This window comes from Bos mutus, chromosome 19 (assembly GCF_027580195.1).
Source record: "Bos mutus isolate GX-2022 chromosome 19, NWIPB_WYAK_1.1, whole genome shotgun sequence".
Classification (NCBI taxonomy): Eukaryota; Metazoa; Chordata; class Mammalia; order Artiodactyla; family Bovidae; genus Bos; species Bos mutus.
Window position 1 is genome coordinate 1,913,903 of NC_091635.1, and position 25,906 is coordinate 1,939,808.

Below are 25,906 nucleotides of genomic sequence, written 5' to 3' on the forward strand. Positions count from 1 at the left end.
GACAGACAATGAGATGGTTGGATGGCATCACCGACTCAACGGACATGAGTTTGAGCAAGCTCCGGGAGATGGTGAAGGACAGGGAGGCCTGGCATGCTGCAGTCCATGGGATCACAAGAGTCAGACATGACTGAGCGGCTGAACAACAACAACCATTGAATTTAAAGAATCTTTCATTCACTTAGAAAAGGGGTGGGAGTGGAGGTAGCACATGAAACAGGAGTTTTAAACTCAGGAAAATAAATGATCAAAACAGCTAGGAGCTTTGTTTGAACCAATCATTCAATCATTCAGCTGAAACAATGAGCGAGTGGAAGTAGTTTGAATATAAGAGATTGGGAAGGAAATAATACTAACTACATTTAATGATGTTATTTTTATGTTCCAGGTAGCACCAAGTGTTTTATTAAAATTAGTTCAACCCTTCCAATAAATCTTTGGGATATTATTCTCCCCATTCCACAGATGAGGGAACTGAGGCACAAACACAGGTCCACAGGCCAGGGATTTACCCCAGGTTGCCAAGTTCTGGAGACCTCGCTACGAAGCAATGCGCCTGGGGCACTGGAGGGTAAAGGCAGCAGCCTGTCGTAAGGTTGGCAGCCAACTGACTTCAAATCAGGGAGATAAGCTTGGGTCATCAGGGCAGACCCAGCGTCACCACAAGGGTCCTTAGACATGCAAAAGGGAGGCAGAAGAGGAGGTCAGAGTGAAGCGATGCGGTGAGTGTCCTCAGTCACTCTGTCGTGTCCGACTCTTTGCAAACCCATAGACTGTAGCCCACCAGGCTCCTCTGTCAATGGAATTTTCCAGGCTAGAATACTGCAGTGGATTGCCATTTCTTCCTCCAGGGGATCTTCCCCACCCAGGGATCGAACACGCATCTCTTGCGTCTCCTGCATTGGCAGGCAGATTCTTTACCACTGCGCCAGCTGGGATATCCCTAAAGTGCTGTTTCAAGGACTCAATCTGTTGTTTGCTTCTGAGATGGAGAAAGAAGGGCGTGAGCCAGGGACACAGATGCGTCTAGAAGCCAAGAAAGATAAGAAAACAGAATTCTCTCCTACATCCTCCACAAAGGAACACAGCCTTGCCAACGCCTTGATTTTGGTCCAGTGACACCCAGGTCCCACTTCTTACCTCCCGAGCTGTGCAGTGATACATCTCTCTGTGTGTTAAGCCATTAAGTGTGTGGCCATTTGTTTATAGCAGCGATAAAAAAACTAACCCCAGGAGCAGAAGAGGAGTCTGAGAACATGGAGTCAGGGAGTAAGACGGAAGAGATCCTAAAGTCGGTCGGTCTAGAACGAGGGCCTCGGGACACACAGAGAAGGTGACTGGGGATTCCGACTGGGCTGTACCTTGTTGGGGGGACACAAGAGGGCATGGATTCAGGTTTAGAACCTGTCCAGGAAGGAAGGAAGGATTTAGAAGCTATGTGGATGAGTTCCTGATTATAACGTCAGCATCAGAGCAGACTGTGACTAAAACCAAACTGAAATATTTCCAGGGCTTCTCTGGTGCCCCGGTCGTTACGAACCTGCTTTGCAATGCAAGGGACAGTGGTTCACACCCTGGTCTGGGAAGATCCCGCTTGTGCAGAGCCACTGAGCCTGTGGGTCTGAGCCTGTGTCTAGAGCCTGCAAGCTGCAAACACTGAAGCCCGAGGGCCCTGGAGCCCGTGATCGACGCCAGCAGACGCCAGCAGACAGCAGGGTGATGAGAAGCCCCCGGCTGCAGCTCGATAGAAGCCTGCACGGCAATAAGGACCCGGTGCACCAGGAAAAACAAAAAGGAAAAAATATACACGGATATGAAACATTCCTGGTTAGGAAACCAGCGGTGCCGTAGACTGGGGTGTCTGGAAGGGTTAACACTGGAGCCTCCTCTACTTTCTTGCTGTGGATGAATGCGTGTGCTGGAGAACATTGTAAAGAATGATGAACATGATCTAGTCGTGATGGTGGCGTTTTTAACTGTTAAGGCTGATTTTTTTTCCCCACGGCATGTCCTGGTCAGAAATAAAAATACTATTCACTGTAGTTACACAAAACATCTATTTAGCTTAAATTGCTCTGAGTAGGAGCCTGTGTGATCTAATAATAACTTGGCTATAAAAGCCAGTCATTTCCTATTCAGACAGAATTCCCAGTATTCAGAGAATAAACATGTTACACAACAAATTTCGCAAAAATTTAGAATGATAAACAAGGTCGATGAAAATATAACCTTCAGGTTTCTTGATGAAGCCATTTAAATCATTTAAATACTCAGAACCTTAGGTCTCTGGTTAAAAAAAAAACTAATACTCAGAAAATCATGTATCCCCCCAATGCATATAAAGCCTCTGGCAGCAAAATTGAAAATGAACAAAAAAGAATAAGTAATTCTTACAGTTTGAGAAATATAGCTCATCCTTGTAAAGAGGCAACATTAAGTCTCATTCCTTTCAGCTTATCCAATAGTCTCTTAGACAAAACATGCTATTTGTCCAAACGTGCTTTAGTCATAGGGTAAAAATTTAAATAAATATTGGTTCTCCAAGTGGTTATTTACAATACAATATGAAATACTCAGATAATTTGAAAAATCAAAATGACTTGCTAACAACATCCTGCATCTCACAGTTTTCATCCAAGTGTTTGGCATTCCCTGTTTGAAGTCACACGTTATATTTTCATTTGCAAAACCACATTTTCAGAGGTTAACTTACTCTCAGGAAAGCTGGAGCAAGACTCCAGAAACAGTTCATCCACGGGTCTCCGCGGGTCCTGGAGAACAATTCACATTCCTTTTGGGTCACTACTACATCAACGCTTTTAATTTCATGTTTATTGTGAGTAGTTCCGTGTAGAACGGTTTCTGAAAAGGACTATGGTCTTAATTCAGCCAGACTGCCAAAACTCTGCTGACATCACGTGGCGACTTCTTTACAGTTTCCTGTTTCTTTGTCTCCCCGCCAGCTCCTCAGCAGGGAGTTCGTGGCTGCAGATGGCTGGCTGGACCCAGCGAGCGTCAGTACTATCAAATCAAAGAGAAGCTAGTCTTTTCCAATTCGCTTTTCCACGCAAGGCCCTCATGGGAGAGCTGACTCCCAACACAGTCTTTTAAAGAAACGTAAGTAAAGAAACAGTTCGGAACAGAGCAGAGACAAGTAAAAAGGAAAAAAAAAAAATGACATGGAGAAGGGAACGGCACCCCACTCCAGTATTTTTGGGAGAATCCCATGGCCAGAGAAGCCTGGCAGGCTACTGTCCATGGGGTCGCAAAGAGCTGGGCACGGCTGAGCAGCTCACACACACACACACACACTGTGCTGAGCCCGGGGGATGCCTGTGAGAAGCACTCATGTACCCATTTGAAAAAAAAAAAGACAAATACAGAAACGGGCCAGAAAGCAACTCAAAAGTCTCCACTGAAATTTAGTTCTTAAAATCTGGATATAGAAGTATGGCGATGAAGAATGTAATTTTTTAAGGGAACAAAATGAACTGAATTTTCATCTTCATCTGAGTTGTGTTGCATGCAAGCTACCTGCGGCATCTTTCTTGCAGTGGGGAATACGAGAGTCCTTAGAGCAACGTCACCTAAAAGCACCTGCCCTCCCAAGAGCTACGAGCTTCTTGTTTCTGCAAAAGTGCCAGAAGGCAGACTTTCTCTGTAAAGCGGCTTTACTTTCTCTGTAAGCAGCCGGTGGTTTTTAGGACATCTTGTTTTTCATATTATCGAAGAAACATTTTTAACAGGTAAGAGCTGCCGTTCTATCTTTTTTTGAGCATTTCAGGTAAATCAAAGATGAGGCAATTCTAAAAAAAAAGTGAGAAAGTTGCTTATGAAATTACATGAAATTGTAATTTCATGAAAGTATAATTCGTGGAGAAGAAAGGTGAGTAGGGGCCAGCGTGTCTCTGCTCGCTGTGTGGGTCTGTTGCGTTCCCCTGTGCTGTAACTGCTTCCTGAAAACGCCCGTGAGGGTATATGCTGTGCGGGCAATTCTCAAACCAAGTAGGCTCATCCGTTTCCTACGGGCTGTGATAATCACATGAGATCTTCCTCATTTACCTCCCGTTCTCTCATATTTATTCTCTTGCGAATTGTATGAGTCCAGAAATGGCTAGGCTAGCAAAATAGAGGCAGATTAACTCACTAATGCCTACGACTGTCAAACACAGACAGGCTCTGATTGTTGCTGTACGGCTGCTGTCTTCTGCAGAAGATACAAAAGTATCAGACTTAAGAACACCTGCCAGAGAATATAATGTGGACATTTTGTTTTCAGATGAACTTTGTATCTAGGAGAGAGATTATGTCTTCTGACCCCAGTTGGCTTCTGGACTGGATTCTTTTCTTTCAACACGCTGGCCTCTTCTTTGACCATGTGGTAATCTTTATAGTGTCGTAACACAGCAAGCACACCCTCATTAATCCTCTTTTTCAACATTTTCTTGGTCAAGTCATGTCTGCACTCTTCTAAATAAGCTTTGGTTTCCGCTTCCCAATTAAAAAACAACTGTCCTGTTGGGATTTCAAAAGTGGAATAGCACTAATTTTGTAGTGTAATGTCCTTATGAAGCAATCACATATGGTATTTATTATGTGCAAGGCACAGTGAAATATTGCCACACTGAATAAACATAAGAATCTCACGAGGTGGGCATTATCATGCACGTGCCTGCTCAGTTGTGTCTGACTCTTTTGAGACGCTTTGGATTGTAACCCACCAGGCTCCTCTGTCCGTGGGATTCTCCAGGCAAGAACACTGGAGTGGTTGCCATGCTCTCCTCCAGGGGATCTTCCTGACCCAGGGATGGAACCCAGGGCTGTGTCTCCTGCACTGGCGGGCAGATTCTTCACCTCTGAGCCAACTGGATGTCAGGATCAGCCCAACAACGAACCGACCCGAGGGAGCGGTGGCACAGAAGAATTAAGGAAAAGAAGACTCAGAAATACAGTGGGAGTCGGAGGGCTGATGCCACTCGAAGGCAAAACCCAGATCCTGATCCGCACGTGTCTTTTATTGTTAACTTCTACTTCCTTGTTCGTGCTCTAGAGATATCTGTTCTTTACAATCTCAGATCGGGGATAAAGACATACAATGCACAGTCCTCAATGCCAAACCTTTAGGCCTTTCAGGACTGTTTAGCTTTTTGGCTAGTGATGCCCTTTCTCAGCAACTCTCTCAAGGCTCTGGTTACGGGAACAGTCACTGATGGTTTTCCATCAGTCACATCAGTACTTCAACATCTTGTTTTCAAGATGTCTTTCCACAACGTACTTTTTACTGCTCCCAGCCCTTCGCCTGGGGCTGATGAGAAAGTCATTCTTATTTTTCAAAGAAGCCCCGTTATTTATAGCACAGGGCTATGCATAGCTTATCCCCTTCACTGGAAAGTCCAATCACTCCTATTTCACAGATGAGTAAAGTGAGTCCCTGAGCTTAAATAACTTGCACAAAATCAAACAGCTGGCGAGCAACAGAACCTGGGTTAAACCCCGCCTTCAGCCTGGGAGCTCAGATGACAAGTGCCGTGTCATGAGCCCTCCGTATGTCTCTCTTCCCTCCGCGAGTCTCAGGGAGGTGCATGCGTTTTATGGTTCTCCTTGACTTTGCCTCCTGTGTTTTGCAGCAGTATTCTCCAGGGCTGGACGTCAGATGCTGTCTTTTGCATGGAGCTAACGCCTCCTCCTGGATACTCTCCTGGCGATTTGTGCAGAGTACCTGGGGCCGTGGGACTTGTGTGCAGCCCTCAAAACCGCGCCAGGTCAAAGTGTAAGGACCTGATCTGCCAAGAGAGCACGCAGCAGCCCAGAGCCTGACAGAAAGAGGCGGGGACGCTGCTCTTTTCCAGAGTCTTCCCTGCTCTGGCCCTTCACCTTTCCTGACCTAGCTGCACTGCCTACATTTGGGTTTTGGTAGATACTCTCCCAAAATTTCCTTTTTTCTTAAAAATATAATATTTTGCTTGGTCCTGCTTTATGAACTTTTTTTTTTGTCTTGCCACACCCTTTGTATGACATATTACCATCTTCCAATCTTATTTGTGGTCCCATTTCTTGGGCATCTTTTAGCCTCTCTCCGTGATCTGCCCGGGCTTCCCAGGTGGCTCAGAGGTAAAGACCCTGCCTGCCAATTCAAGAAACACAAGAGACGCAGGTGAATCCCCTCGGTTGGGACAATTCCCTGGAGAAAGGAATGGCTACCCACTCCAGTATTCTTGCCTAGACAATCCCATGGACAGAGGAGCTTGGCGGGCTACCGTCCATGGAGTAGCAAGAGTCAGACACGACTTAGTGACTAAACAACATGATCTGCCTCTGGGATGTCTCATGGAGCAGAATAATTTTATTTTTCTTTCACCTCTTCTGCAAATCTTTTACTTTCCACAAGGAATGTATGTCGTAGGATCAGCAGTCTGCCTCACCCAGCTGTTTGATGGGACAGTGTCTAAATTAAGCTTGCCTGTGGTTTTCCACTTCCCCACTCCTACACAGATTGTTTTCCCTCTGTTCCTCTCCTTGCTCTTGTTTTCTCTTCATCTGGAAAGTTCTGAGTGAGAACCTCCCGGTATGTTGTTCTACTGGTGCTCACCTTTTAACGTTGGCCGATGTATCTAAGCCTACGCTCTTTGGGAGATGTTAACACTCAGCGTCTCCACCCGTCTTCCCTCCACGGCCTGAGCTGGACAACGTGCTCCCTTCCTGCCCCTGAGGACGTCCTTCAGCACATTTGACCTTGAAACCTTAGCCCTGCTTCTTACGGGCTGTGCAGTGCTGGCAAGTGATTTTCTCTGGAAACTTCACTTTTCTCACCTGTAAGTGTCAGAGAACACAACAGCATCCAATGGGGTCATACAGAATTTTTAAATTTAGGGTTTGTTGGGCAGGGTAGTAAAGGAGGAATATGTGATCACTTATGTGTGGAATCTAAAAAATAAATGACTGAGTAAAACAAATCAGAAACAGACTCACAGATATAGAGAGCAAACTATCGGTCACCAGCGGGGTGAGGGGAGTAGGGAAGGAAGAGGGGTCAAGAGCACAAGCCACTGTGTGAACAAGTGAGCTGCGAGGACACACTACACAGCCCAGGGAAGGGCCACGCTTTGCAATAACTTTAAAGGAACTATAATCTGTAAAAATTTTGAATCACTACATTATATACGTGACACTAATATTATACATCAGCTATAAGGAAGTAAAAGTCGCTCAGTTGTGTCCTACTCTTTGCGACCCCATGAACTATACAGTCCATGGAATTCTCCAGGCCAGAATACTGGAGTGGGTAGCCTTTCCCTTCTCCAGGGGATCTTCCCAACCCAGGGATCGAACCCAGGCCTCCTGAATTGCAGGCGGATTCGTTACCAGCTAAGCTACAAGGGAAGCCCAAGAACACTGGAGTGGGTAGCTTTTCCCTATTCCAGATCTTCCCGACCCAGGAATTGAAAGGGGTCTCCTGCATTGAAGGCAAATTTTTTTTACCAACTGAGCTATCAGAGAAGCCCCATGTATCAACTATACTTCCATTAAAAAAAAGTCAAAGAACTTGTATCTGTTTTTAAGCTCTAGGAAATTTTCAGCTAATACATGGGTCAAATATGGCCTGCCTTCTAGTCAATTTTTTTTATTGGAAGTTTACTAGGTCTTTGAGATATATTTTCCCTGTCTTACCTTTTGCCTAACTACCATCTTGAAATTGGAAGCAATCTGTTTCACACCACACATAAACAACCTTTCCACTACACAATTTTAAATTTATTTTATTTTTTGTTTATAAAATCTGTGTCTTTGTTATTCATTTTTATCGAAGTATAGTTGCTTTACAATGTTGTGAGAGTCTCCATGGTACAGCAAAGAGAGTTAGTTATACATATACATACAACTCCTCTTTTTTGGATTTCCTTCCCATTTAGGTCACCACAGAGCCCTGAGTACCGGTTCCCTGTGCTATTCAGCAGGCTCCCCTGTCCGTGGGATTCTCCAGGCAAGAACACTGGGGTGGGTTGCCGTGCCCTCCTCCAGGAGATCTTCCTGACCCAGGGATTGAATCCGCGTCTCTTGTGTCTCTTGCATTGGCAGGTGAGTTCTTTACCACTAGCACCAACTGGGAAGTTGTTTTAAAATTATATATACTGCTAATTGTTACATATGACATGAGCTTAAATAATATCAACAGAGAATGATCAAGCTGGAGGCTTCAAGGGCCCTCTGAATGGCAGAGGAGTTTCCACCTCATGGTTGTATTAACCTCTTCATCGACATTTCCCAGCTCCTGCTCCTTAGAAAGTTCTAAGAACACCTGAATGGGAGGCAAAGAAGAAGGAAAAACAATAAGCAAGCTGTTGATTGGCCTCAAAAGAAACAGGCAATATACACGGGACTTTTGCGTGAAATTTACAGGAAGGACGCCAGACCACACGGGACGACTCACCTTTCCCAAGGTGCACTGAGAGAGGCTGTATTCTTCCAGGTTAAAGTTACGTTTCACTGAAAGAAAAAATAGACTGGTAGTAGATGTTTACAATTTATTTATTACCAACCATCTAAGTCATCTAAAATAAAAGTGCCAGTAATGAGTATAAATGGAACACAGAACGGAATGAACAAATGTTTGGTGAAAGAATGAAGTGAGAAGTCATAGTATCGGTATAAACGCATATTAAACTCATCTTGACATTAGAATTTCCTCACATTACTTACTGATAATATGGTTTATTACTGGGTTGGCCACAAAGTTCTTTCATAACATCTTATGGAAAAACTCAAACAAACTTCATAGCCAACCTATTAGTACGTGTATCTTGGGGAGACAGCTAAGTTCCTTGAGGGACTGAGGAACTCAGCGATACATTCTTACACAGAGGAAGGTTGCAATTCCATCTCATTCCCTTTAAAAAGATCTCAAAGTCCTGCATCACTGTGCTACAGCCAGTTCCTCTCCAGGCCCGTCTCTCTACTGGGCCTCCCCACCAGAAAATCTGCGTGAGACCGGCCATCAGATGCACTCCACACACACTCACGGGTGCACGGTTCACCGTTTACACACTCAGGATCCTCTATGCATGAGCCACCCCTGGGTGCCAGGGACGGAGCAGGAGAGATCAGGCAAAGCCTAAACCTCTGCCTTCATGCCGTCTGCATTCTAAAGAAGCACTTACACGTGTAATAAAGTTAACAGTAGCTCCTCTGGAGAAAAGATACATCTAGCAAATAAGAGATGTTTCCAGGATGGTTTTAAGGAAGGTCACAGTAATAAGGTGATAATTGAGCATAAACCTAAGAGAAGTGAGGAACAGCCTGGACATTTAAGAAGCAGAATTCCGGGAAGAAGGATCAGAGTGTGCAGCCCTGTGCAGGGGCAGGCGGCTGTGTCTGGTGTGTTAGAAAGAGCAAGAAAGCAAGCCGGAGAGCTCTTCCGTCTCAGACATGAGGAGTCGGGCACTGTTCTAGGCTCTTCCAGATGAGGTTACTCAGTCCTCTAAGTAATCCTGCCAAGTGGCCACTGACACCACCTTTCACTTAGAGACGAGCCATCTAGACACACAGGGGTTATGTAGCTTTACCAACGTCTCCTAGCTTGCAGCTTGTTCTAAAAATAGAACTACTCTGTGATCTAGAAATCCCACTCCTGGATATACAGCTAAAGAAAATGAAAACACCAATTCAAGAAGGTTCACATACTCCAATGTTCAAAAATAGCGTTGTCTACAATAGCTAACATTTGGAAGCCAACTAAGTGCCCATCTACAGACAAATGGATAAAGAACGTGTGCTGTGTATATATATATCTCACATAAAGTAAAAACTACAAGGACGTACTGTACAGCACAGGGAATACAGCCAGCATTTTATACTAATTTTAAATGGAGTATAATCTACAAAAACTTTGAACCACTACCTTGTATGCCTGAAACAAATAGTGTAAATCAGCTGTACATCAATTGAAAAATGAACATAATTAAGGTAAGAACTAATTCTTCAAAGGTTTTATTTAAAAATGGCCACGCTTACCTGTCTCTAACTTGTGAAAGGCCTGAGAGAGGGGCTGAACGTCCTGCACAGGCAGCCTGTAAGCCGAGGATGAGGAGTACCTGGAGACAGAGACACGGTCACACTTCATCTTGAGTTTCAAGGGGGAAAAAGACCATCAAAATAAATGCTGATGTTAAAAGTTAGTAAATATATTTTATTATTTTAAAAAATTTATTAACAGATAAAATGAATACAAACTAACATTTGGCTTCAATATGAAACAATAAGATAAATTTCAATAGATATTTCTTGCAGTGGCTTTGTTGGCTGGCAGTTGGAGATAATTCTCCTGGAAATGATCCAGTCTAATCACATTTATGCTCTAATACTTCAGCCATCTGACGCAAAGAGCTGACTCATTGGAAAAGACCCTGATGCTGGGAAAGACGGAGGGCAGGACAAGAGGGCGACAGAGGATGAGATGGTTGGATGGCATCACCGACTCGATGGACACGAATTTGAGCAAGCTCCAGGAAATACTGAAGGACAGGGGAGTCTGGCTTGCTGCAGCCCACGGGGTTTCAAAGAGTCAGACACCGTTTAGCAACTGAGCAACACAACGCTCAGTTTAGTTTATTCAAACCTATTTCTCATGGAACATAGGCATTCTGAATGAATCCCTCTGATGAGTTTGAATAATTTAGAACTAATCCCAACATTTCATCCCTGTAACCAGAAAGCGAAGGCAAGAGACATGGTTGAGAGTGAGAGTCATAATAGTGAGGGATTGAGACGGCTTTACACTTAAAAAAAAAAGCACAACTTGAGAGTTGTGAGTTGTTTGATTTGGGGCAGAATGAGGACTGTAGCCTGAGAGACAGCGCCTGAGATCGCTGAGACACTGCTCCCAAGAGGCCGCGGGGCAAGGCCAGTATGGAGGTGATTCTGGTGGAGGGGGGTATGTGTAATCGGGCACGTGTTTCTTTGCCGAGGATTCTGCTGGTCTCGTGACAGTTGCTACTGACCATGAGGAGCCATCGTCGCCATGAAGGAGGTTGGTGCTTTTCTAGATGTGGGGAGGTGCAAGAGTTGGGCTCGTAAAATGGGCTCCTGAGAACATCTAACCATCTGAGGCCCGGAGCTGTTTCCCAGGGGCACAGACGCCTCATGCCTGCCCTCCCCCCGGAACGCTCTCAGGGGCGTTGGAGGTCCGCAGCTGCAGCAGCAATCCTTGTAGAGGGAGGCAGCCCGATGGCTTGTGCCAACCTGCAGTTGACCCAGCTTGAAGGAGAGAAAGTGCTGGGGCTGATTTCTGCCCCGGTCCCCTTGTCCCACCTCTGCTGAGACCTCAGGCCCCACGCATGGCTCGTTCTCGACAGATTGTGAAGCCCCCGGCTGCCCCGAAGCCGCTCAGACCCTGGTCTCCACCCAGCTTGGCTCTCCTGCCTCTCCATCTACATCAAAGCCGTGGCTTGAGGGTCTGGGAATGGGACTGAGTCCGTGTCCCTGCACCCAGCTAGATAATTCTGTTACTTTGTACTGGGTGTTACACCTGCTTCTTCCATGGCTTCTCCCCACAAGGAATTTCAAATTCAGCTCCTGCTCCAGCTCCCTGCCCTCCCCTTAAAAAACCACACCCCTCTGCCTCTATGCTCACAGACACACTCCCTTCCGTTCTTCATTGTGAGGCAGGAAAACCCCACTAAAGGCACACGCTTTGATGGTCCCAATTGCTGTTTCCGATGGGGCTGGTTCACTCTAAACACTTGCATCTTTAAAATGGTAAATATTTACGTCTTTTAAATATTTACAGGGAAGCCTGGGGAAGGTGTCCCGGGCTGGCTGTGCTTCTGTGCAGATTCAGGTCATCAGAACTTCCTCTCCGGTTTTTCCAAGTCCCGCTCCAGACCTGGGGACCAGCCTTGGGTGGCCGCGGAGGCCCAGGCCGGTATCCCCAGGCCTCCCTGGGGGGACACATCTTCCTGGGGACTCTCACAAATCTCCTATGATCGGGAAGACTTAAATCTGTTTCTGAGGTCCCTCCCTTGATGCTGAAGTCTAATCGCCCTGAAGTGCTTGCAGAGCAGAGAAGGAACTGCGGATGGAAAAAGCCAACCTGCTCCTCCACAACCAAGAGTGGCTTCACCTTTCCTGCAGGGCGGCCCGAGGGAACAGCCTCAGGACCTCCGTGTGGACCGACATCCCCTGGGAAGCCTCCTTCAGTTTCAGTTCCAGAATGTAATCCTTGCCGAGGCTGTTTTTCAGGTGTTGGATGGAGCCGATGCATCTGCGAACAAGAAGGAAGACACGCTGGGAAAATCTCACCCCTGGGATTTTGTCCTGTTATTCTTAAATTTCAGATGTAGGGAAAGGGGTCCCTGAGGGCGGGGGGAAGAGTGTCAGCTGGTTACAGTGGTTTTGCCCTTTTCATGTCGTTGCTGTGTTAGTTGCTAAGTTGTGTCCAGGTCTTCGTGAGCCCAGGGACTGTAGTCCGCCAGGCTCCTCTGTTCATGGGATTCTCCAGGCAAGAATACTGGAGCAGGTTGCCATTTCCTTCTCCAGGGGATGGTCCAGAACCAGGGATCCAACCTGCATCTGGATTCTTTACCGCTGAGCCACTGGGCAAGCTTAGCCCTTTCACAGCAAGTCTCGTTTAGAATTCCAGGGCAGGCTTGGCCGGCACCCACCTCAGCCTCCCGGACACCATGATGGCCACGCGGTCGCACACGGCCTCCGCCTCGGCCATGGAGTGGGTGGTCAGCAGGGCGCCCCTCGCCGTGTTTCTAACGGCTCTCTGGACCGTCTGCCTGAATGAGCCCCAACAGTAACGCCGTATTTTAAAAGGGTGAGAAAAAAGAGAGACGGAAGGGAAATTTTATGGATAAAATACAATTCATGAATCATATTTAAATCGTAAATTTAAAAAAACAAACAGGAAAATGTGATTACTTAGAAGGTTTTGGTAAAAGTTTTTAGGTGTTTTTAGGTGTGTTAATGGCATTCTGGTTAAGTTAAAAGAAAGAAAATTTCATTTCTTTAGCAGAAGTTAATCGAAATGTTTATAAACGAAGGATATGCTGCCTAGTATTTGCTTCAAAATAATTGGAAAGCAGCAAAAGGAAGTGGGTAGAGGCAAAGACGAAGAAAGATTGGCCTTACATGGAGAACATTTGGCTTAATAGAGTCACAGATGATTCTCTTTCCAGTTGTATAAAATTTCCATAACAAAGTTCTTTTAAAAAGTTGGGAAAATACTGGACAGACACAAATATGAAAGTGGGTTGGAGGATTTTATAACTCCAAATATAAAGTTCTCGATAGGAACATAAGAAGAATTTAAAAACTATTAAATGAAAATCTATATCAACAAATTTAACAGGTTAGGTAAAGGCAGCGGAGGACGGGGGTCGAAGCAAAGGAGGAAAATGTATTAGCAAGCTAACAGTTTCTAAGGAAAAAGTTACAGACATCTCAATAACTGGCAAAATTAATCTACATTCCAAATCGCAAGACCTAAAACGCCAGCAAGATCCTGAGAGGTTCTCTAACTCCACTCGAACGCCGCTTGAAGCTGGTGCCCTATGAGGGGATGTGCTGCTCAGTTGCTAGGTCGTGTCCGACTCATTGCAACCACACGGACTGCAGCCCGCCAGGTTCCTCTGTCCATGGATTCTCCAGGCAAGAATACTGCAGTGGGTTATCATGCCCTCCTCCAGGGGATCTTTCCGACCCAGGGACCGAACCCCTGTCTCCTACATCAGCAGGCGGGTTCTTTACTGCTGAGCCACCAGGGAAGCCCCTGAGAGAATCTACTCGTTAAACACTGGTTTCCCGGGTACTGTGAGTTGTCTCCGCTCAGCTAGCGGGTCAGTGGATCTGCTTCTCCAAGGTCAGCTTAAAAACGCTCCTTTCACAGAAGGCCCCTCCTCCTGGCCCTGCGGGGGCTGCTCACCACAGCTGCTTCTGCTCCGCGGGGTCCAAGCCTGTGGACGGCTCATCCAGAAGCAGGATGGGCGGGTCTCCCAGGAGGCTCAGCACAAAACACAGCTGCAAGGCAGAGACACGGGCTGTTCCTGCCGCCGCCCGCCACCCACGGAGGAAGCCCGCGGGACACACGCACCTTTCTGGCGGCCCCTCCCGATAACTTCTGCACGGGAACGTCCAGCTGTTCGTGCAGCCTGAAGGCGTCCACCAGCCTGGTGGGAAACAGGGCCAGACGGCGAGATCAGGAGAGGACGTGGGGAGAAGGACGACCAGACGCAGGGGTGACGGCCCTGGGGTCCTCCTCGGACCATCACTCTCAGAACTGACCGTCGACGCAACGCTGCAGAGCAATTCTCCCCCAATTAAAAAAAATTTAAAAATCTACTCTGAACATGAAAGATTTACATCTCATAAAAAATTGTAAAACTAACCTGAATTCTCATGAAATAGACGATTATTCATTCACTTAAAATTTTTTCAATTTATTCTGTTGAAGTGTAGCTGGTTTACAATGTTGCATTAATTTCTGCCGTACAGCGAAGTGAATCAGCTATGCCTGTCACATTCCTTTTCACGTTCTTTTCCCTCTGGTCTAAGCCAGGATACTGAACAGAGTTCCCCGTGCTGCACAGTAGGACTCTGTTACTTATCCTTCTATGTGTGAGAGCTTGCACCGCCAGGCCCAGACTCTCGCCATCCCTCCACATCTCGGGCTCCCGGGGAAACACACATCTGTCCTGTGCGTCTGCTCCTGTTTCTTCGGTAAGTTTGTCTGCGCCCCAGTTTAGATTACATGTAAGTGATGCCCTCTGTATCACTGGACACTGACAGCTATTCTACGCTGTTACCTTTTAAAGGTCCCCCGGCCGGGTGTGGGGTTTGGCCCCTGGCCCCCATCCCCACTCAACCCCTGCTGCTCCCGGAAGATGGAGATGTCCCCCTACTCCCCACTCCTTGTCAGCGACAGCACAGAGGAGCCTCATGGGCGCACAGTACCGTGAGATGGCCATGTGGGCGTCCGCTCGCCGCAGCCCTTTCACAGCAGCAAACACCTCCAGATGCTCGCGCGTGGTCAGGCTGGGCCACAGCACGTTCTCCTGGGGACAGTAGCCCAGGAACCGGATGCTGATGTCCCCCTGCTGATCCGGATCCGAACCGTACCCCGTCAGCTCCACCTGAGAAAGTGTGCTGGTTTCAGAAACGTGCAAGCCCGTCTTCAGCCACGTGATTCCTCAAGAAACTGACTTGTGACTAACGAATGCCTCGAGTTTTTGAACATGGGAGAAATATTACAGCAGTTACCCCGTATATTTATTACAGAAAACTACTTAAACTACTCACAGTACAGCCTCACAAGGACATCACCTCTACTATAGCACGTCTATTTGGGGAACGGAAACCTCATCTTCATTTGCGCTACCTCTCCAGCTGTTGGCGTCATCATCCCAGATATCATTCTAACAGATGAACTTTTACCAGCGCCATTAGGTCCCAGCAACCCCAAAATTTCTCCTGAAAGAGAGGCACCCGCCATCAGTATTGAAGTAAAACAATAACATAGATCTGCTTCTTCAGCAACTTTCTGAGATACATGTTCATCTCCATTGCCATTTTGAAATTTATATATGTAATTTGTGTTGCCAAAACATGTGCTTTAGCCCCTATAATTATATAAAACATTTTGGAAAAAAAGCTTAGAGACTGACATTTGCTGTCCATACTTGGGTCTTTTTTCAGATTACTCTTCCAGTGGGAAAAGGTGCCCATAATTTTTTATAGGGCGGACGGCTGGCCTGCTGAGGACCTAAGCAATTCCTAAACCCGGGAGTCAGGCGCCTTTCCTCCGTCGCAAACTCCACCACCTGTGCCTGAGTCATTATCATCTTTCATCTGAGATGGTACGATGATATGAAAGCCTCTTAACTTGTCCACTACCCAAATTCATGGACAAATAATAGCCAGGGTGAAACATTTTTCAAAGTATCAATTAAATGGTGACAAAAACCCACTAGAGGCATTCTGCTCAACTGGCCTGAAATCTAAACTCTGCTGTGGTTCACACTGGATCCCGTGGGCCCTGCTTGCCTCTGAGAGCATCCCTTCCGTTCACAGAGCATCTGCTGGCCTCTCTGAGCGCCTCACCCACTCCAAAGGCATGCCTGGGTCTGAACCCTCGCTGTTTCCTCCATCTGGGATGCTCTTATCTCTGCACGCTAACATTGCTGGTACCTTCTTATCGCCTAGTGCTGAGCTGTGCCAAGTTGCTTCAGTCGTGTCTGACTCTGTGTGACCCCACGGACTGCAGCCTGCCAGGCTCCTCTGTCCATGGGTTTTTCCAGGCAAGAATATTGGAGTGGGTTGCCATGCCCTCCTCCAGGAGAATCTTCCTGACCCAGGGACTGAATCCAAGTCTCTTATGTCTCCTGTATTGGCAGGTGGGTTCTTTACCACTACACCAACTTGAAGCCTGCTATCACCTGGATTTTGGCTTAACTGTCTCTGCTCAAGAAAAGTCTTTCCTAACCCTAAGCTTCCCACTAAAGAATCCACCTGCAGTGCATGAGACCTGGGTTCAATCCACGTGTTGGGAGGATCCCCTGGAGAAGGGAATGGCAACCCTCTCCAGTATTCTTGCCTGGAGAATCCATGGACAGAGGAGCCTGGTGGGCCACAGTCCATGGGGTCATAAAGAGTCAGACACGACTGAGCAACTGAGGCTTTCAGACTCCAACCCTAAGTGAATGTGGCCCCGAGTCACTCAGGTCATTTCACAGATTTGAATGTTCCCCACAGAACCGGCCAGTGTGACATCTGAAACCTCTCTTGGTAAGTCATTTCTGTTTACTGACCCCTCCGGGGATGTAAAAGCTATGAGGTCATGCATTTGTCTATTGTTTCATAATTATATTTCCTGATTCTTAAACAGCCCCTGGCACACTCAAAAAAACATATGTTGAATGAGTGAATGAATGCTTCAGCGAGTACAACGGTGTTGATAACCTCGATGTTCAGTGGGTATTTCTAAAAATAATGGCAAATTTAAGCAGTGACTGTTCCAGACCTTTTTTAACACAGAAGGAGACATTTCGCACTGCGGTCTTCTTCCTCCTTCTTGAAAAGCACCGTTTCTTCTGGCCTGCATACTCTTTGTGAAGACAGCTAGCAATTATGACTGGTTTCTGGAACACAGAACAGAGTGATTTTCCTCTTAAGCAGCAGTCACTTTTCATTTCTATGCTCTGCCTCCTGGAACCTCTCTTGCCCCCCGTCATGAACCAATCCATATTTGCGTTGAGGGCAATCCACATTGCTTATCTCAGATGTAACATGCTGGTGGATGTTGACAATACTTCTTGCTAAAAGCAGATGAATGAATAAAGAATATATATGTATTACTCAGCCATAAAAAGAGTGAAATCAGGTCATTTGCAGCAACATGGATGAACCTAGAAATGATCACACTAAGTGAAGTTAAGTCAGAAAGATACAGACAGATATCATATGAGATCACTTACACATGCAATCTAAACTACAACACAAATAAACTTATCTATGAGACAAACAAAAAATAAATGGACTGAGTAAACAGCATCATTTCAGGCTGGCTTCTTGTCTTCCAGTAACAGAAATATTTAGACTCATGTGAACACCTCCCACATCAAAATCAAAGAGTAATCCTTAAAATCTTAGTCTCTACCCGACATTCTATAACAAATCTCACGTAAATTCTTTGACTCATGAGACTGGGGGTTTGAAATTGCAGCTCTATATATCTAAGGCCATTTTTCTCAAACAAACAAGATGAAACCAGTGTGATTTGCATTCTTCTTTGAGCATGAAGGACTTCGAAAGAAGTGCCTGCATGTTTAGGAACTGCTTAAATGCACGGTTACCCAGGTGGTTCCGTGGTAAAGAACCCGCCTGCAGTGCAGGAGATGCAAGCGATGCATGCGATGCGGGTTCCGTCCCTGGTCGGGAAGAGCCCCTGGAGGAGGAAATGGCAGCCCGCTCCAGTGTTCTTGCCTGGAGAATCCCAGGGACAGAGGAGCCTGGCAGGCTGCAGTCCATGGGGTCGCAGTCAGACACCACTGAGCGCGCACACACACCCAACTCCAGACTTTCTAAACAAAACCCAGCACATCAACCTCGATTCCTGAGTTCCCGAGCATTCCATTAACACCCATTTTGACACTTGAATCCCTACCTCCTCTATTGATGTGTTCAGGGCGGTGGCTGTTCTTATTCTTTCTGCTTGAACATCTTCGTCTTCACCTATAGGTTCTTCTGCATTTGAACGAGCGTCTCTGCTTTGGGGGGAAATTCTACAGAAAAGATGAAACACACAGCATGTGGGTTTTTTTGCTAGGTGTCAAAGATATATCAAACATCAGCTTCTCTAACTATCCCTTCCACTCCCTGCCATAGACTTGAACACCCAGCTATACTTAAAACAGGTAACCAGCAAGCTCCTACTGCAGGCACAAGGAGCTCCGCATCATGTGGCAGCCTGGACGGGCGGGGGGCTTGAGGGGGAGCGGATACAGGTACGTGCTGGGGGGAGTCGCTTTGCTGCTCACCTGAAACTATGGCATTGTGGTCGGCTACACCATAATGCAAAGTGAAAAGCTAAAAAAAACCCAGCTTCTCTGTGATTTCACCACGGTCCTTTCAGCACACTGGTGATGAGGCCGACTGTGAACGGTGAGTCTTCTTTTGCCAGGAACGCCCACCCCTGCAGCCGAGTCCCCTTCTTGTGCTGCTGCTGTTCTCCTGAGTGTCTCTGACCCTTTCAAACTTCTCAGCAAGTACTGCCGCTGCTTTAAGAATCAGGTCCCGTGTTCTTCTCCGCTGACGCTGAGCCCGTGTGGTCCCCTGCGTTCTTCTCTGCTGACTCTGAGCCCGTGTTACTCACGCCCAGGATCTGCCTGGTACCCTTCCCTGTTTGGAGCTTCCCTGGTGGCTCAGGATCTGCCTGCAGTGCCGGAGACCTGGGTTCGATCCCTGGGTGAAGACTCCTGGAGAAGGAAATGGCAACCCGCCCACTCCAGGATTCCTGACTGTTGACCCTTACTAGAGTCTCCCCCTGCTAAAACACTTGAGTCGTGCTGCCGAACCAACTCCATCCTATCGCTCTGGTCAGGCACACGTGATCCTCTTGAGTGGGAAAGGGCGTGCCTGAGTTCTCACTAAAATGCTTTTCTTAGTATACATATTTTACTGAAGTACAGTTGGCTTACAATGGTTCAGGTGCACAGGAGGTGGTTCAGTTACACGTACATACGGATATTATTTTTCAGATTGTTTTCCCTTGTTACTTATTATAAGATATTGACCACAGGTCCCTGTGCTATACAGTAAACCTTTCTTGCTTATAGAATATCTATCTTTTTTAGTTAGAAATCTAGCATTCTATTCATACTAAGTCAAACAAGTATTTGAGTTCTCATTAAATTTTTGAGAGCTTGAAAGCTCCCTTCAGCTAATTAATGGCAGAACTCTGCCTGGTAGGGGTGATTTAGTCACTAAGTCGTGTCCGACTCTTGCCACCCCATTGACTGTAGCCCGCCAGGCTCCTCTGTCCTTTGGGATTCTCCAGGCAAGAATACTGGAGTGGGTTGCTGTTTCCTTCTCCAGGAATTCTTCCTGACCCAGGGATCGAACCCAGGTCTCCTGCGTTGCAGGAAGATTCTTTCACCAACTGAGCTACAAAGGAAGCCTCTGCCTGGGTATCCCATTTCCTGGCAGTTCAGCCAGAAATCTGCTGACCACGCTATTTATACTGTTAATACAAATCAGCATTAAGAGGTTGGGGTGCAGCCACTCCCTAGGAATATTAAAATGCAATATTAAGTATGAAATTAACTTTTATCCCAACCTGAAAACAGGATCCTTTTGCATTATTTTCTTTCCACATTTTGCTTCTAGGCATCGCAGGACAAACATGAAGAGCAAAGCCTGGAAGTAAGGCTAGGAGCAAAGAAACAGTTACACGGAGGGATGAGTTCACATCAGAAACATCTGAATCGTAGTTTGGGTCTTTTGTCTTCAGACAAAACAGTCATGAAGCATTCATACAGATCAGTTCTATAGTAACAATCCAATTCGGGGAACCCGCCTCCTGTCTTTCTTCCTGTTGTACAACCTACATCTGGTCTGGCAGCACGTGTGACCTGCTTCTCTTTTCAAAGTTACCCAGAACCTAGGGCTGCTCCTCACTCTGCCGGGCTGTAATCACTGACAGTAACACCGCAGCCCCTGGCTGTGGGTCTCTCTTCTTCCCTTGCCCCAAACATCTACTCTCAACAGAGCAACGGGAGCTGTATTTTGAGCATAGATCAGATCACAGCACTTCCCTGAAAACTCCGCTGGCTGCTGGCTCTCACAAGGAAGATAAAAGTCCTGGACATGACCCAGGATCACCGAGCCACCCACTCTGCTCACCCACACTCAGCTCGGTTCTCTCTGTGACCTTCACTCTCCCCTGTGGCTACCCTGCCCCAACCACCTGGCCACCTGCCTGACCCTGGATCAAGCCAGGGTCACTTTTCTCCCTGCTCTGGGAATATTCCTCCCCGTGATGTCCCCACAGCTTGCTTCCTTGCCTCCTGCAGGTTTTTATTTTTAAAGTCCATCCATCTCACACAGCATGTTATTTATTTAGTTTATTATTTGCCTCCTTCCACCAGAATTTAAGCCCCATGAGGGCAAGGACTACTATTTTTGATCTATGCCTAAAAAGTACTGCCATATATGCAAAGACACTAATTTTCTTCAGCCCATATACACCAGTATAATCACTTTCCCTTCTCATTTTTTTTTTAACTTTTGCTTTATTTATCTCTAATTGCACAGGATTTAAGTTGTATTGCATGGGTTTCTTTACAAATTCCCAAATTTGGAGGGGGCAGTAGATAGGATAAATAAGAAAATCTAATTTTATACTGCATCCTAGATTTACACAGTCTATTCATGCATATAAGAAGTAACTAGAACGTAGAATCATATCTGAATGTAATTGCTTTCTCTGCTGCTGCTGCTAAGTCGCTTTAGTCGTGTCTGACTCTGTGCGACCCCATAGACAGCTGCCCACCAGGCTCCTCTGTCCCTGGGATTCTCCAGGCAAGAACACTGGAGTGGGTTGCCATTTCCTTCTCCAATGCATGAAAGTGAAAAGTGAAAGTGAAGTCACTCAGTCGTTCCCAACTCTTAGTGACCCCATGGACTGCAGCCTACCAGGCTCCTCCGTCCATGGGATTTTCCAGGCAAGAGTACTGGAGTAAGACTATATTAAAAACACTTTCAAAGTGGCCCACTTCAGACAAGACCAAAGATTTACTACAGTAAATGATAACCCCCCAAAAAAGTAGGCAATGAGGTAGAAAAGCCGTCTTACTATTAGGCACACTAGAAAGTCAGCTGCACTCAGGTCATAATTTGCCTCTTGATATTTTATCCAGTATCGATGGATTCTCTGCAAAGAAAAAAAAAAAAAAAAAAAAAAAGGCTCACTGGAAATTCATCAGCGTTCTTATTTGCATTTAATTAACACGGAATTTTACATATGGAGATTTCCCTCATTAAGTTTGATTCCCCCTTTGTGCCCTGGTGACAAGCAATTCCCCACAGAGAAAAGAGAGGACCCCTACCCAACCCTGCCTGCCTCTCCAAGGAGGTGACCTAAGTCTGTCCATCTCTTCTATTTTTCCTTGCTATTTTGGTTTAATGTTTGCTGACCGTCCACTCAAGCATAACAGACAGAGGGGTCTACAGTGTGAATGATTCTAGGGCTCCACCTTCTTTGCCCTAAATGGCCCCAGGAGCCATCCTGGGTCCCAGGGGTGACTGTTTCCACCACAATAATTAGTCCCATCCTGTGATTCTTTCTTCATCAGCGACATGTTCAGAAACCACTCATTCCTTCCCAACCGTGTGTGACACACGTGGGTTGGTATATTTCGCCTCACAGGGCGACTTACATCTCAGGAGAGAAACGCTTTGCGTGAAGGAATGAGTTTGCAGTAGGGAATTCCAGGCAGTGCCAGTGAAGGGAAAGGACATTTTGCAGCCGACTTCCCCGGTCCCTGGGAGCACATGGGGTCAGGGGAGCCCTCCGACTCCCTTTAAGCCACCACCTCCTGGAAGACGGTGTGCTCCTGGCCGAGCTTTCTGCGCGCCTCGCCGTCCAGCTCTTCTGCGGAAGTGCCCCTGCCTCCTCAGTGCCCTGTGCACCCTCTCCTGCATCCCGGCCTTGGCTTCCCCCGCCTGCCCCCGCCCACTGTTCAGGACCCAGCAGGGTCCTCGGGCTCCCCAGGGACCCAGCTGGGCTCGGACCTTCCCCTTGCCCCTCGCCGTCTCCTTGGCAACCTGGGGGCCCTGGCGCTGACTGGCTGGGGCGCTCTGTCTTTGTCTCCACTGAGTGTGAAAGGAAGACCAGTGCTGCCCTGCTTGCCGTGGCGCCTCGACTGCCGGGGCAGCGCACAGCACAGTTGTTACTGTCTGGTGTTCATGTGGCGCCTTAACTACTGGGACAGCGCACAGCAGAGTTGTTACTGTCTGGTATTCATGTGGTGCCTTAACTGCCGGGACAGCGCACAGCAGAGTTGTTACTGTCTGGTATTCAGTCGCTCAGTCGTGTCTGACTCTTTGCAACCCCATGGACTTCAGCACGCCAGGCCTCCCTGTCCATCACCAACTCCTGGAGTTTACTCAAACTCACGTCCATCGAGTCGGTGATGCCATCCAACCATCTCATCCTCTGTTGTCCCCTTCTCCTCCTGCCCCCAATCCTTCCCAGCATCGGGGTCTTTTCCAAAGACTGGAAATGACCACCTTCACATCAGGTGGCCGAAGTATTGGCGCTTCAGCATCAGTTTACTTCTATTTCTCGATGAGTAAGTGTTACTGTATGTGAGTATACGCTCACACTGGATAATGAATACCATGGAATCAGGCAATGTGTTTCCATCTGGCATTCGTTTTAAATACATTTGACAATGTTTACATTTTGTAAAGTGCAGAAGCTTTTATTTTTATTTTTTGGCTGCCTGGTATGCTTTTTGGGATGTCAGTTCTCTGACCAGGGATTGAACCTGGGCCCTCCACTGCAAAAGTCCTGAGTCCTAACTACCGACCGCCAGGGAATTCCTGGCAAAGCTTTCAAAATGGCTTTATTGTGGTTAAATTCTCATGCCATAAAATTCATTCATTTTAAGTGTGCGATTCAAAGATTTTTAGTAAATTCGCAGAGCTGCAAGAGCATCACCGCAATTAACTTAGGAACATTTCCACCACCCTAAAGAGACACCCACTCCTTTCCCACCTCAGCTCCAGGAAAACACCAGCCTGCTGTCTGTTTTCGTAGATTTAGGCAAAACACTTTAATGGGCTGCACATTCAAAATTAACGGCACATTTGATAACATTTCTTACCTCTTGCAAAAAAGCTATAAATCCAATCAAGGTTGCTGAGGGAGCTAAAGCCATGCAAGGTATCAGGACAGGGACGCCTGAGCCAAATAGCACAATGATGCCAAATGCGATGACCGTGACCTACAAGGCAAGGGGAAGCATGTTAGCGCCACACTCAGTCCACTGATATTAGAGGAAGTACGTGAGATGCGGGTGTTCTGATCAAATACATGGGAGTTTCCCCTCGTTGCAGGCACACTCCTTTCAAAGGGAGAAGGGAAGGGAGGAGATTTTGTTATCAGAAAGTGTATGACCTTCCGCTCCCAACAGGAAATCCTTAGAGGGAAAATCTGGAGACGAAGGTGAGAGCTAAATTGTTCAAACAGACTCACTGAGACCTCAGTTTTATCCCGAGTCTGTCACTAATTTTTGTGTGACTTTAAATAGGTTACTTGACTAGCAGATACAAACTGTTATGTCCAGGACGGATAAACAAGGTCGTGCTATAGAGCACGGGGAGCTACAGTCAATATGCTGCAATCAACCTCAACGGGAAAGGAAGTACATGTGTCACAGTCACTTTGCTGAAGAGCAGAAATTAAACGCAACACTGCAGATGAACTGCACTTCAATAAAAAATTTAAAAAAAGAAATTATAAAGGATTAAAGTATCAAAGAAAAAAAATCCAAAAACAGAATACTTAATTTTCTCCCTCCATAAAATGAGGAGAATTATACTAGATAATCTTCATTATTTTTCAAATCTGATATCTCAATATTCCGTAAATATGTGGTTACTTTTCAGTGGTATAAAAAAAGAAACTGACAAATGCAAAGAAAGAGGAAAATAATCTGAAAGTACATAAACAAGTATGACACTGTAACACTATGGTGTTTTTTTTATATTGTGAAGAAAGAAATTTTTAGTTTGCAAAATTTGCTTTGTTTTTGCAATACTGCTTTGTCTTATTTTAATCCTTAATAAATTTAAAATTAATTGGCAATAAAGGGGGAAAAAGATCTCCAATCATTTGTAGATATATTTTGATTTGAAAAATGTAGTTTTTCAGTGTCAAAAGTTCAGTTCTGTGCTGTGGTTCTTTATTTGCTAAGGCTTACTCATTCACACGAGAGTGGGAACGTCTTAATCATCATATTAATCCACAAACCTAAGAGAAAAGGCCTTGGTATCATCGTGACTCTCCTTAGAAACAACAAAGCCCAATTTCCTTGTTTGTTGGTTTATTCACTTGCCGCTGAGGAATTCTGCAGGAGGAATTCACAGGAAGACGGTGCAGACTCCAGTCTGCTTCTACGAGGCGCTGGAGGAAGCCTGCCCTCACCTGCCCTGCATGCTTTACTATGTACAGAACTGGGCGAGAGCGGGGGAGACAAGGGGAGGGTCTCTGCTCTCTAAGTGGAGACACACGGATGCTCCGCTCTGGCAGAGTCTGACGTCTCGAGCTCTGGAAGCGCTGTCATCTGCTGTTGGGAGTTGACGCACTTTGAAATCTGCTGAGAAAATTCTTTCTCGTTTTTCCCGACTGAAAGCATCACTGCGGAGCCTTCATCCGTGAGGAAAGCCCCTCCCTGGCCCGCTCCCGCAACGAAAGCTGAGGGGGAGGCGTGGTTCTACCGGAGATGCTGAGTGAGTCCTCATCTGAGAGGCTGTCGGATCTGTGCAGACAGGGTGAGTGGGGAGTGCCTGGTAACCCAGCGGCTGCCTTCTCCCTCGACACACTGCAGCGGGCATTTGTCTAGAAGTGCATTTACTAAACGGAGAAGGCAATGGCACCCCATTCCAGTACTCTTGCCTGGAAAACCCCATGGATGGAGGAGCCTGGTGGGCTGCAATCCATGGAGTCGCTGAAAGTCGGACACAATTGAGTGACTTCACTTTCACTTTTCACTTTCCTGCATTGGAGAAGGAGATGTCACCCCACTCCAGTGTTCTTGCCTGGAGAATCCCAGGGACAGGGGAGCCTGGTGGGCTGCCGTCTATGGGGTCGCACAGAGTCGGACACAACTGAAGTGACTTAGCAGCAGCAGCATTTACTAAATCTCAGCCTGGAGTGGTTTCTGCTCGAGAGCCAACAGAGTGAGTGGGCAAAGACATAAAGAAAAAGGAAGCACGACTCCGGGCTGCTGATGACTTAGGACTGAAGACCAGTAAGCTCAAAGAGTGTCTCCGAGGTTGCTCACACCAGGATAGTTGGGTCCTCACTCACTCTGACAGGAGCAGGCCTATCAGAGGCCCTGTTGGCCAATAACCCTGACATCGCTTGAACATCAGCCCTGAAAGAGACTTTATTCACAGCCAAAACGACAAGAAAACACAAAGTGTGTGCACGAATTTTTTGTCCACCTTTTCTGGACGTATGCAAACCAAGAGTACCGGCTAAAAAGAAATCAACCGTCAGTCAGACGACATCTGCTCTGCTTACCCGGCTTCTGGGTTTACATCGTGCAGTATTATTAAGTCTGTTGGCTGGGAAAAAAAAAAGAGTTCTCACGGCAAAGTACGAATGGAAAGACTTTGGTGCACC

The 25,906-nt window shown here is 46.6% G+C and overlaps 2 protein-coding genes across 9 annotated transcripts in view; both read right to left on the minus strand.

The window, feature by feature from the left end:
- ABCA9 (ATP binding cassette subfamily A member 9) overlaps nt 1-3,202 on the minus strand; it is a 62,871-nt gene extending 59,669 nt beyond the window's left edge. For 2 of the 7 annotated variants that reach the window (XR_011467855.1, XM_070388978.1), the window contains exon 1: nt 2,714-3,202. Coding sequence is in view for 4 of the 7 variants with exons in the window: in XM_070388978.1 (XP_070245079.1) it covers nt 2,714-2,752 (39 nt within the window). In the remaining 3 variants the exon portion in view is untranslated. The remainder of the gene's footprint in view (nt 1-2,713) is intronic. The other 5 variants (XR_011467856.1, XM_070388981.1, XM_070388983.1 and 2 more) reach the window with 3 other exon arrangements.
- A 4,539-nt stretch (nt 3,203-7,741) lies between these two features.
- The window catches only part of ABCA6 (ATP binding cassette subfamily A member 6), a 62,855-nt gene continuing 44,690 nt past the window's right edge, over nt 7,742-25,906 (minus strand). The window contains exons 27-40 of one of the 2 annotated variants that reach the window (XM_005899332.3): nt 23,382-23,501; nt 21,347-21,424; nt 19,829-19,920; nt 18,158-18,275; nt 17,015-17,132; nt 15,374-15,465; nt 14,950-15,128; nt 14,090-14,165; nt 13,922-14,016; nt 12,657-12,776; nt 12,116-12,256; nt 10,009-10,088; nt 8,429-8,484; nt 7,742-8,296 (exon numbers count right to left, since the gene is read on the minus strand). In XM_005899332.3, coding sequence (XP_005899394.2) covers nt 8,195-8,296; nt 8,429-8,484; nt 10,009-10,088; nt 12,116-12,256; nt 12,657-12,776; nt 13,922-14,016; nt 14,090-14,165; nt 14,950-15,128; nt 15,374-15,465; nt 17,015-17,132; nt 18,158-18,275; nt 19,829-19,920; nt 21,347-21,424; nt 23,382-23,501 — 1,467 coding nt within the window. In that variant the 3' untranslated portion in view covers nt 7,742-8,194. Of the gene's footprint in view, nt 8,297-8,428; nt 8,485-10,008; nt 10,089-12,115; nt 12,257-12,656; nt 12,777-13,921; nt 14,017-14,089; nt 14,166-14,949; nt 15,129-15,373; nt 15,466-17,014; nt 17,133-18,157; nt 18,276-19,828; nt 19,921-21,346; nt 21,425-23,381; nt 23,502-25,906 lie in introns of those variants that run through there. The other variant, XM_070388989.1, reaches the window with a different exon arrangement.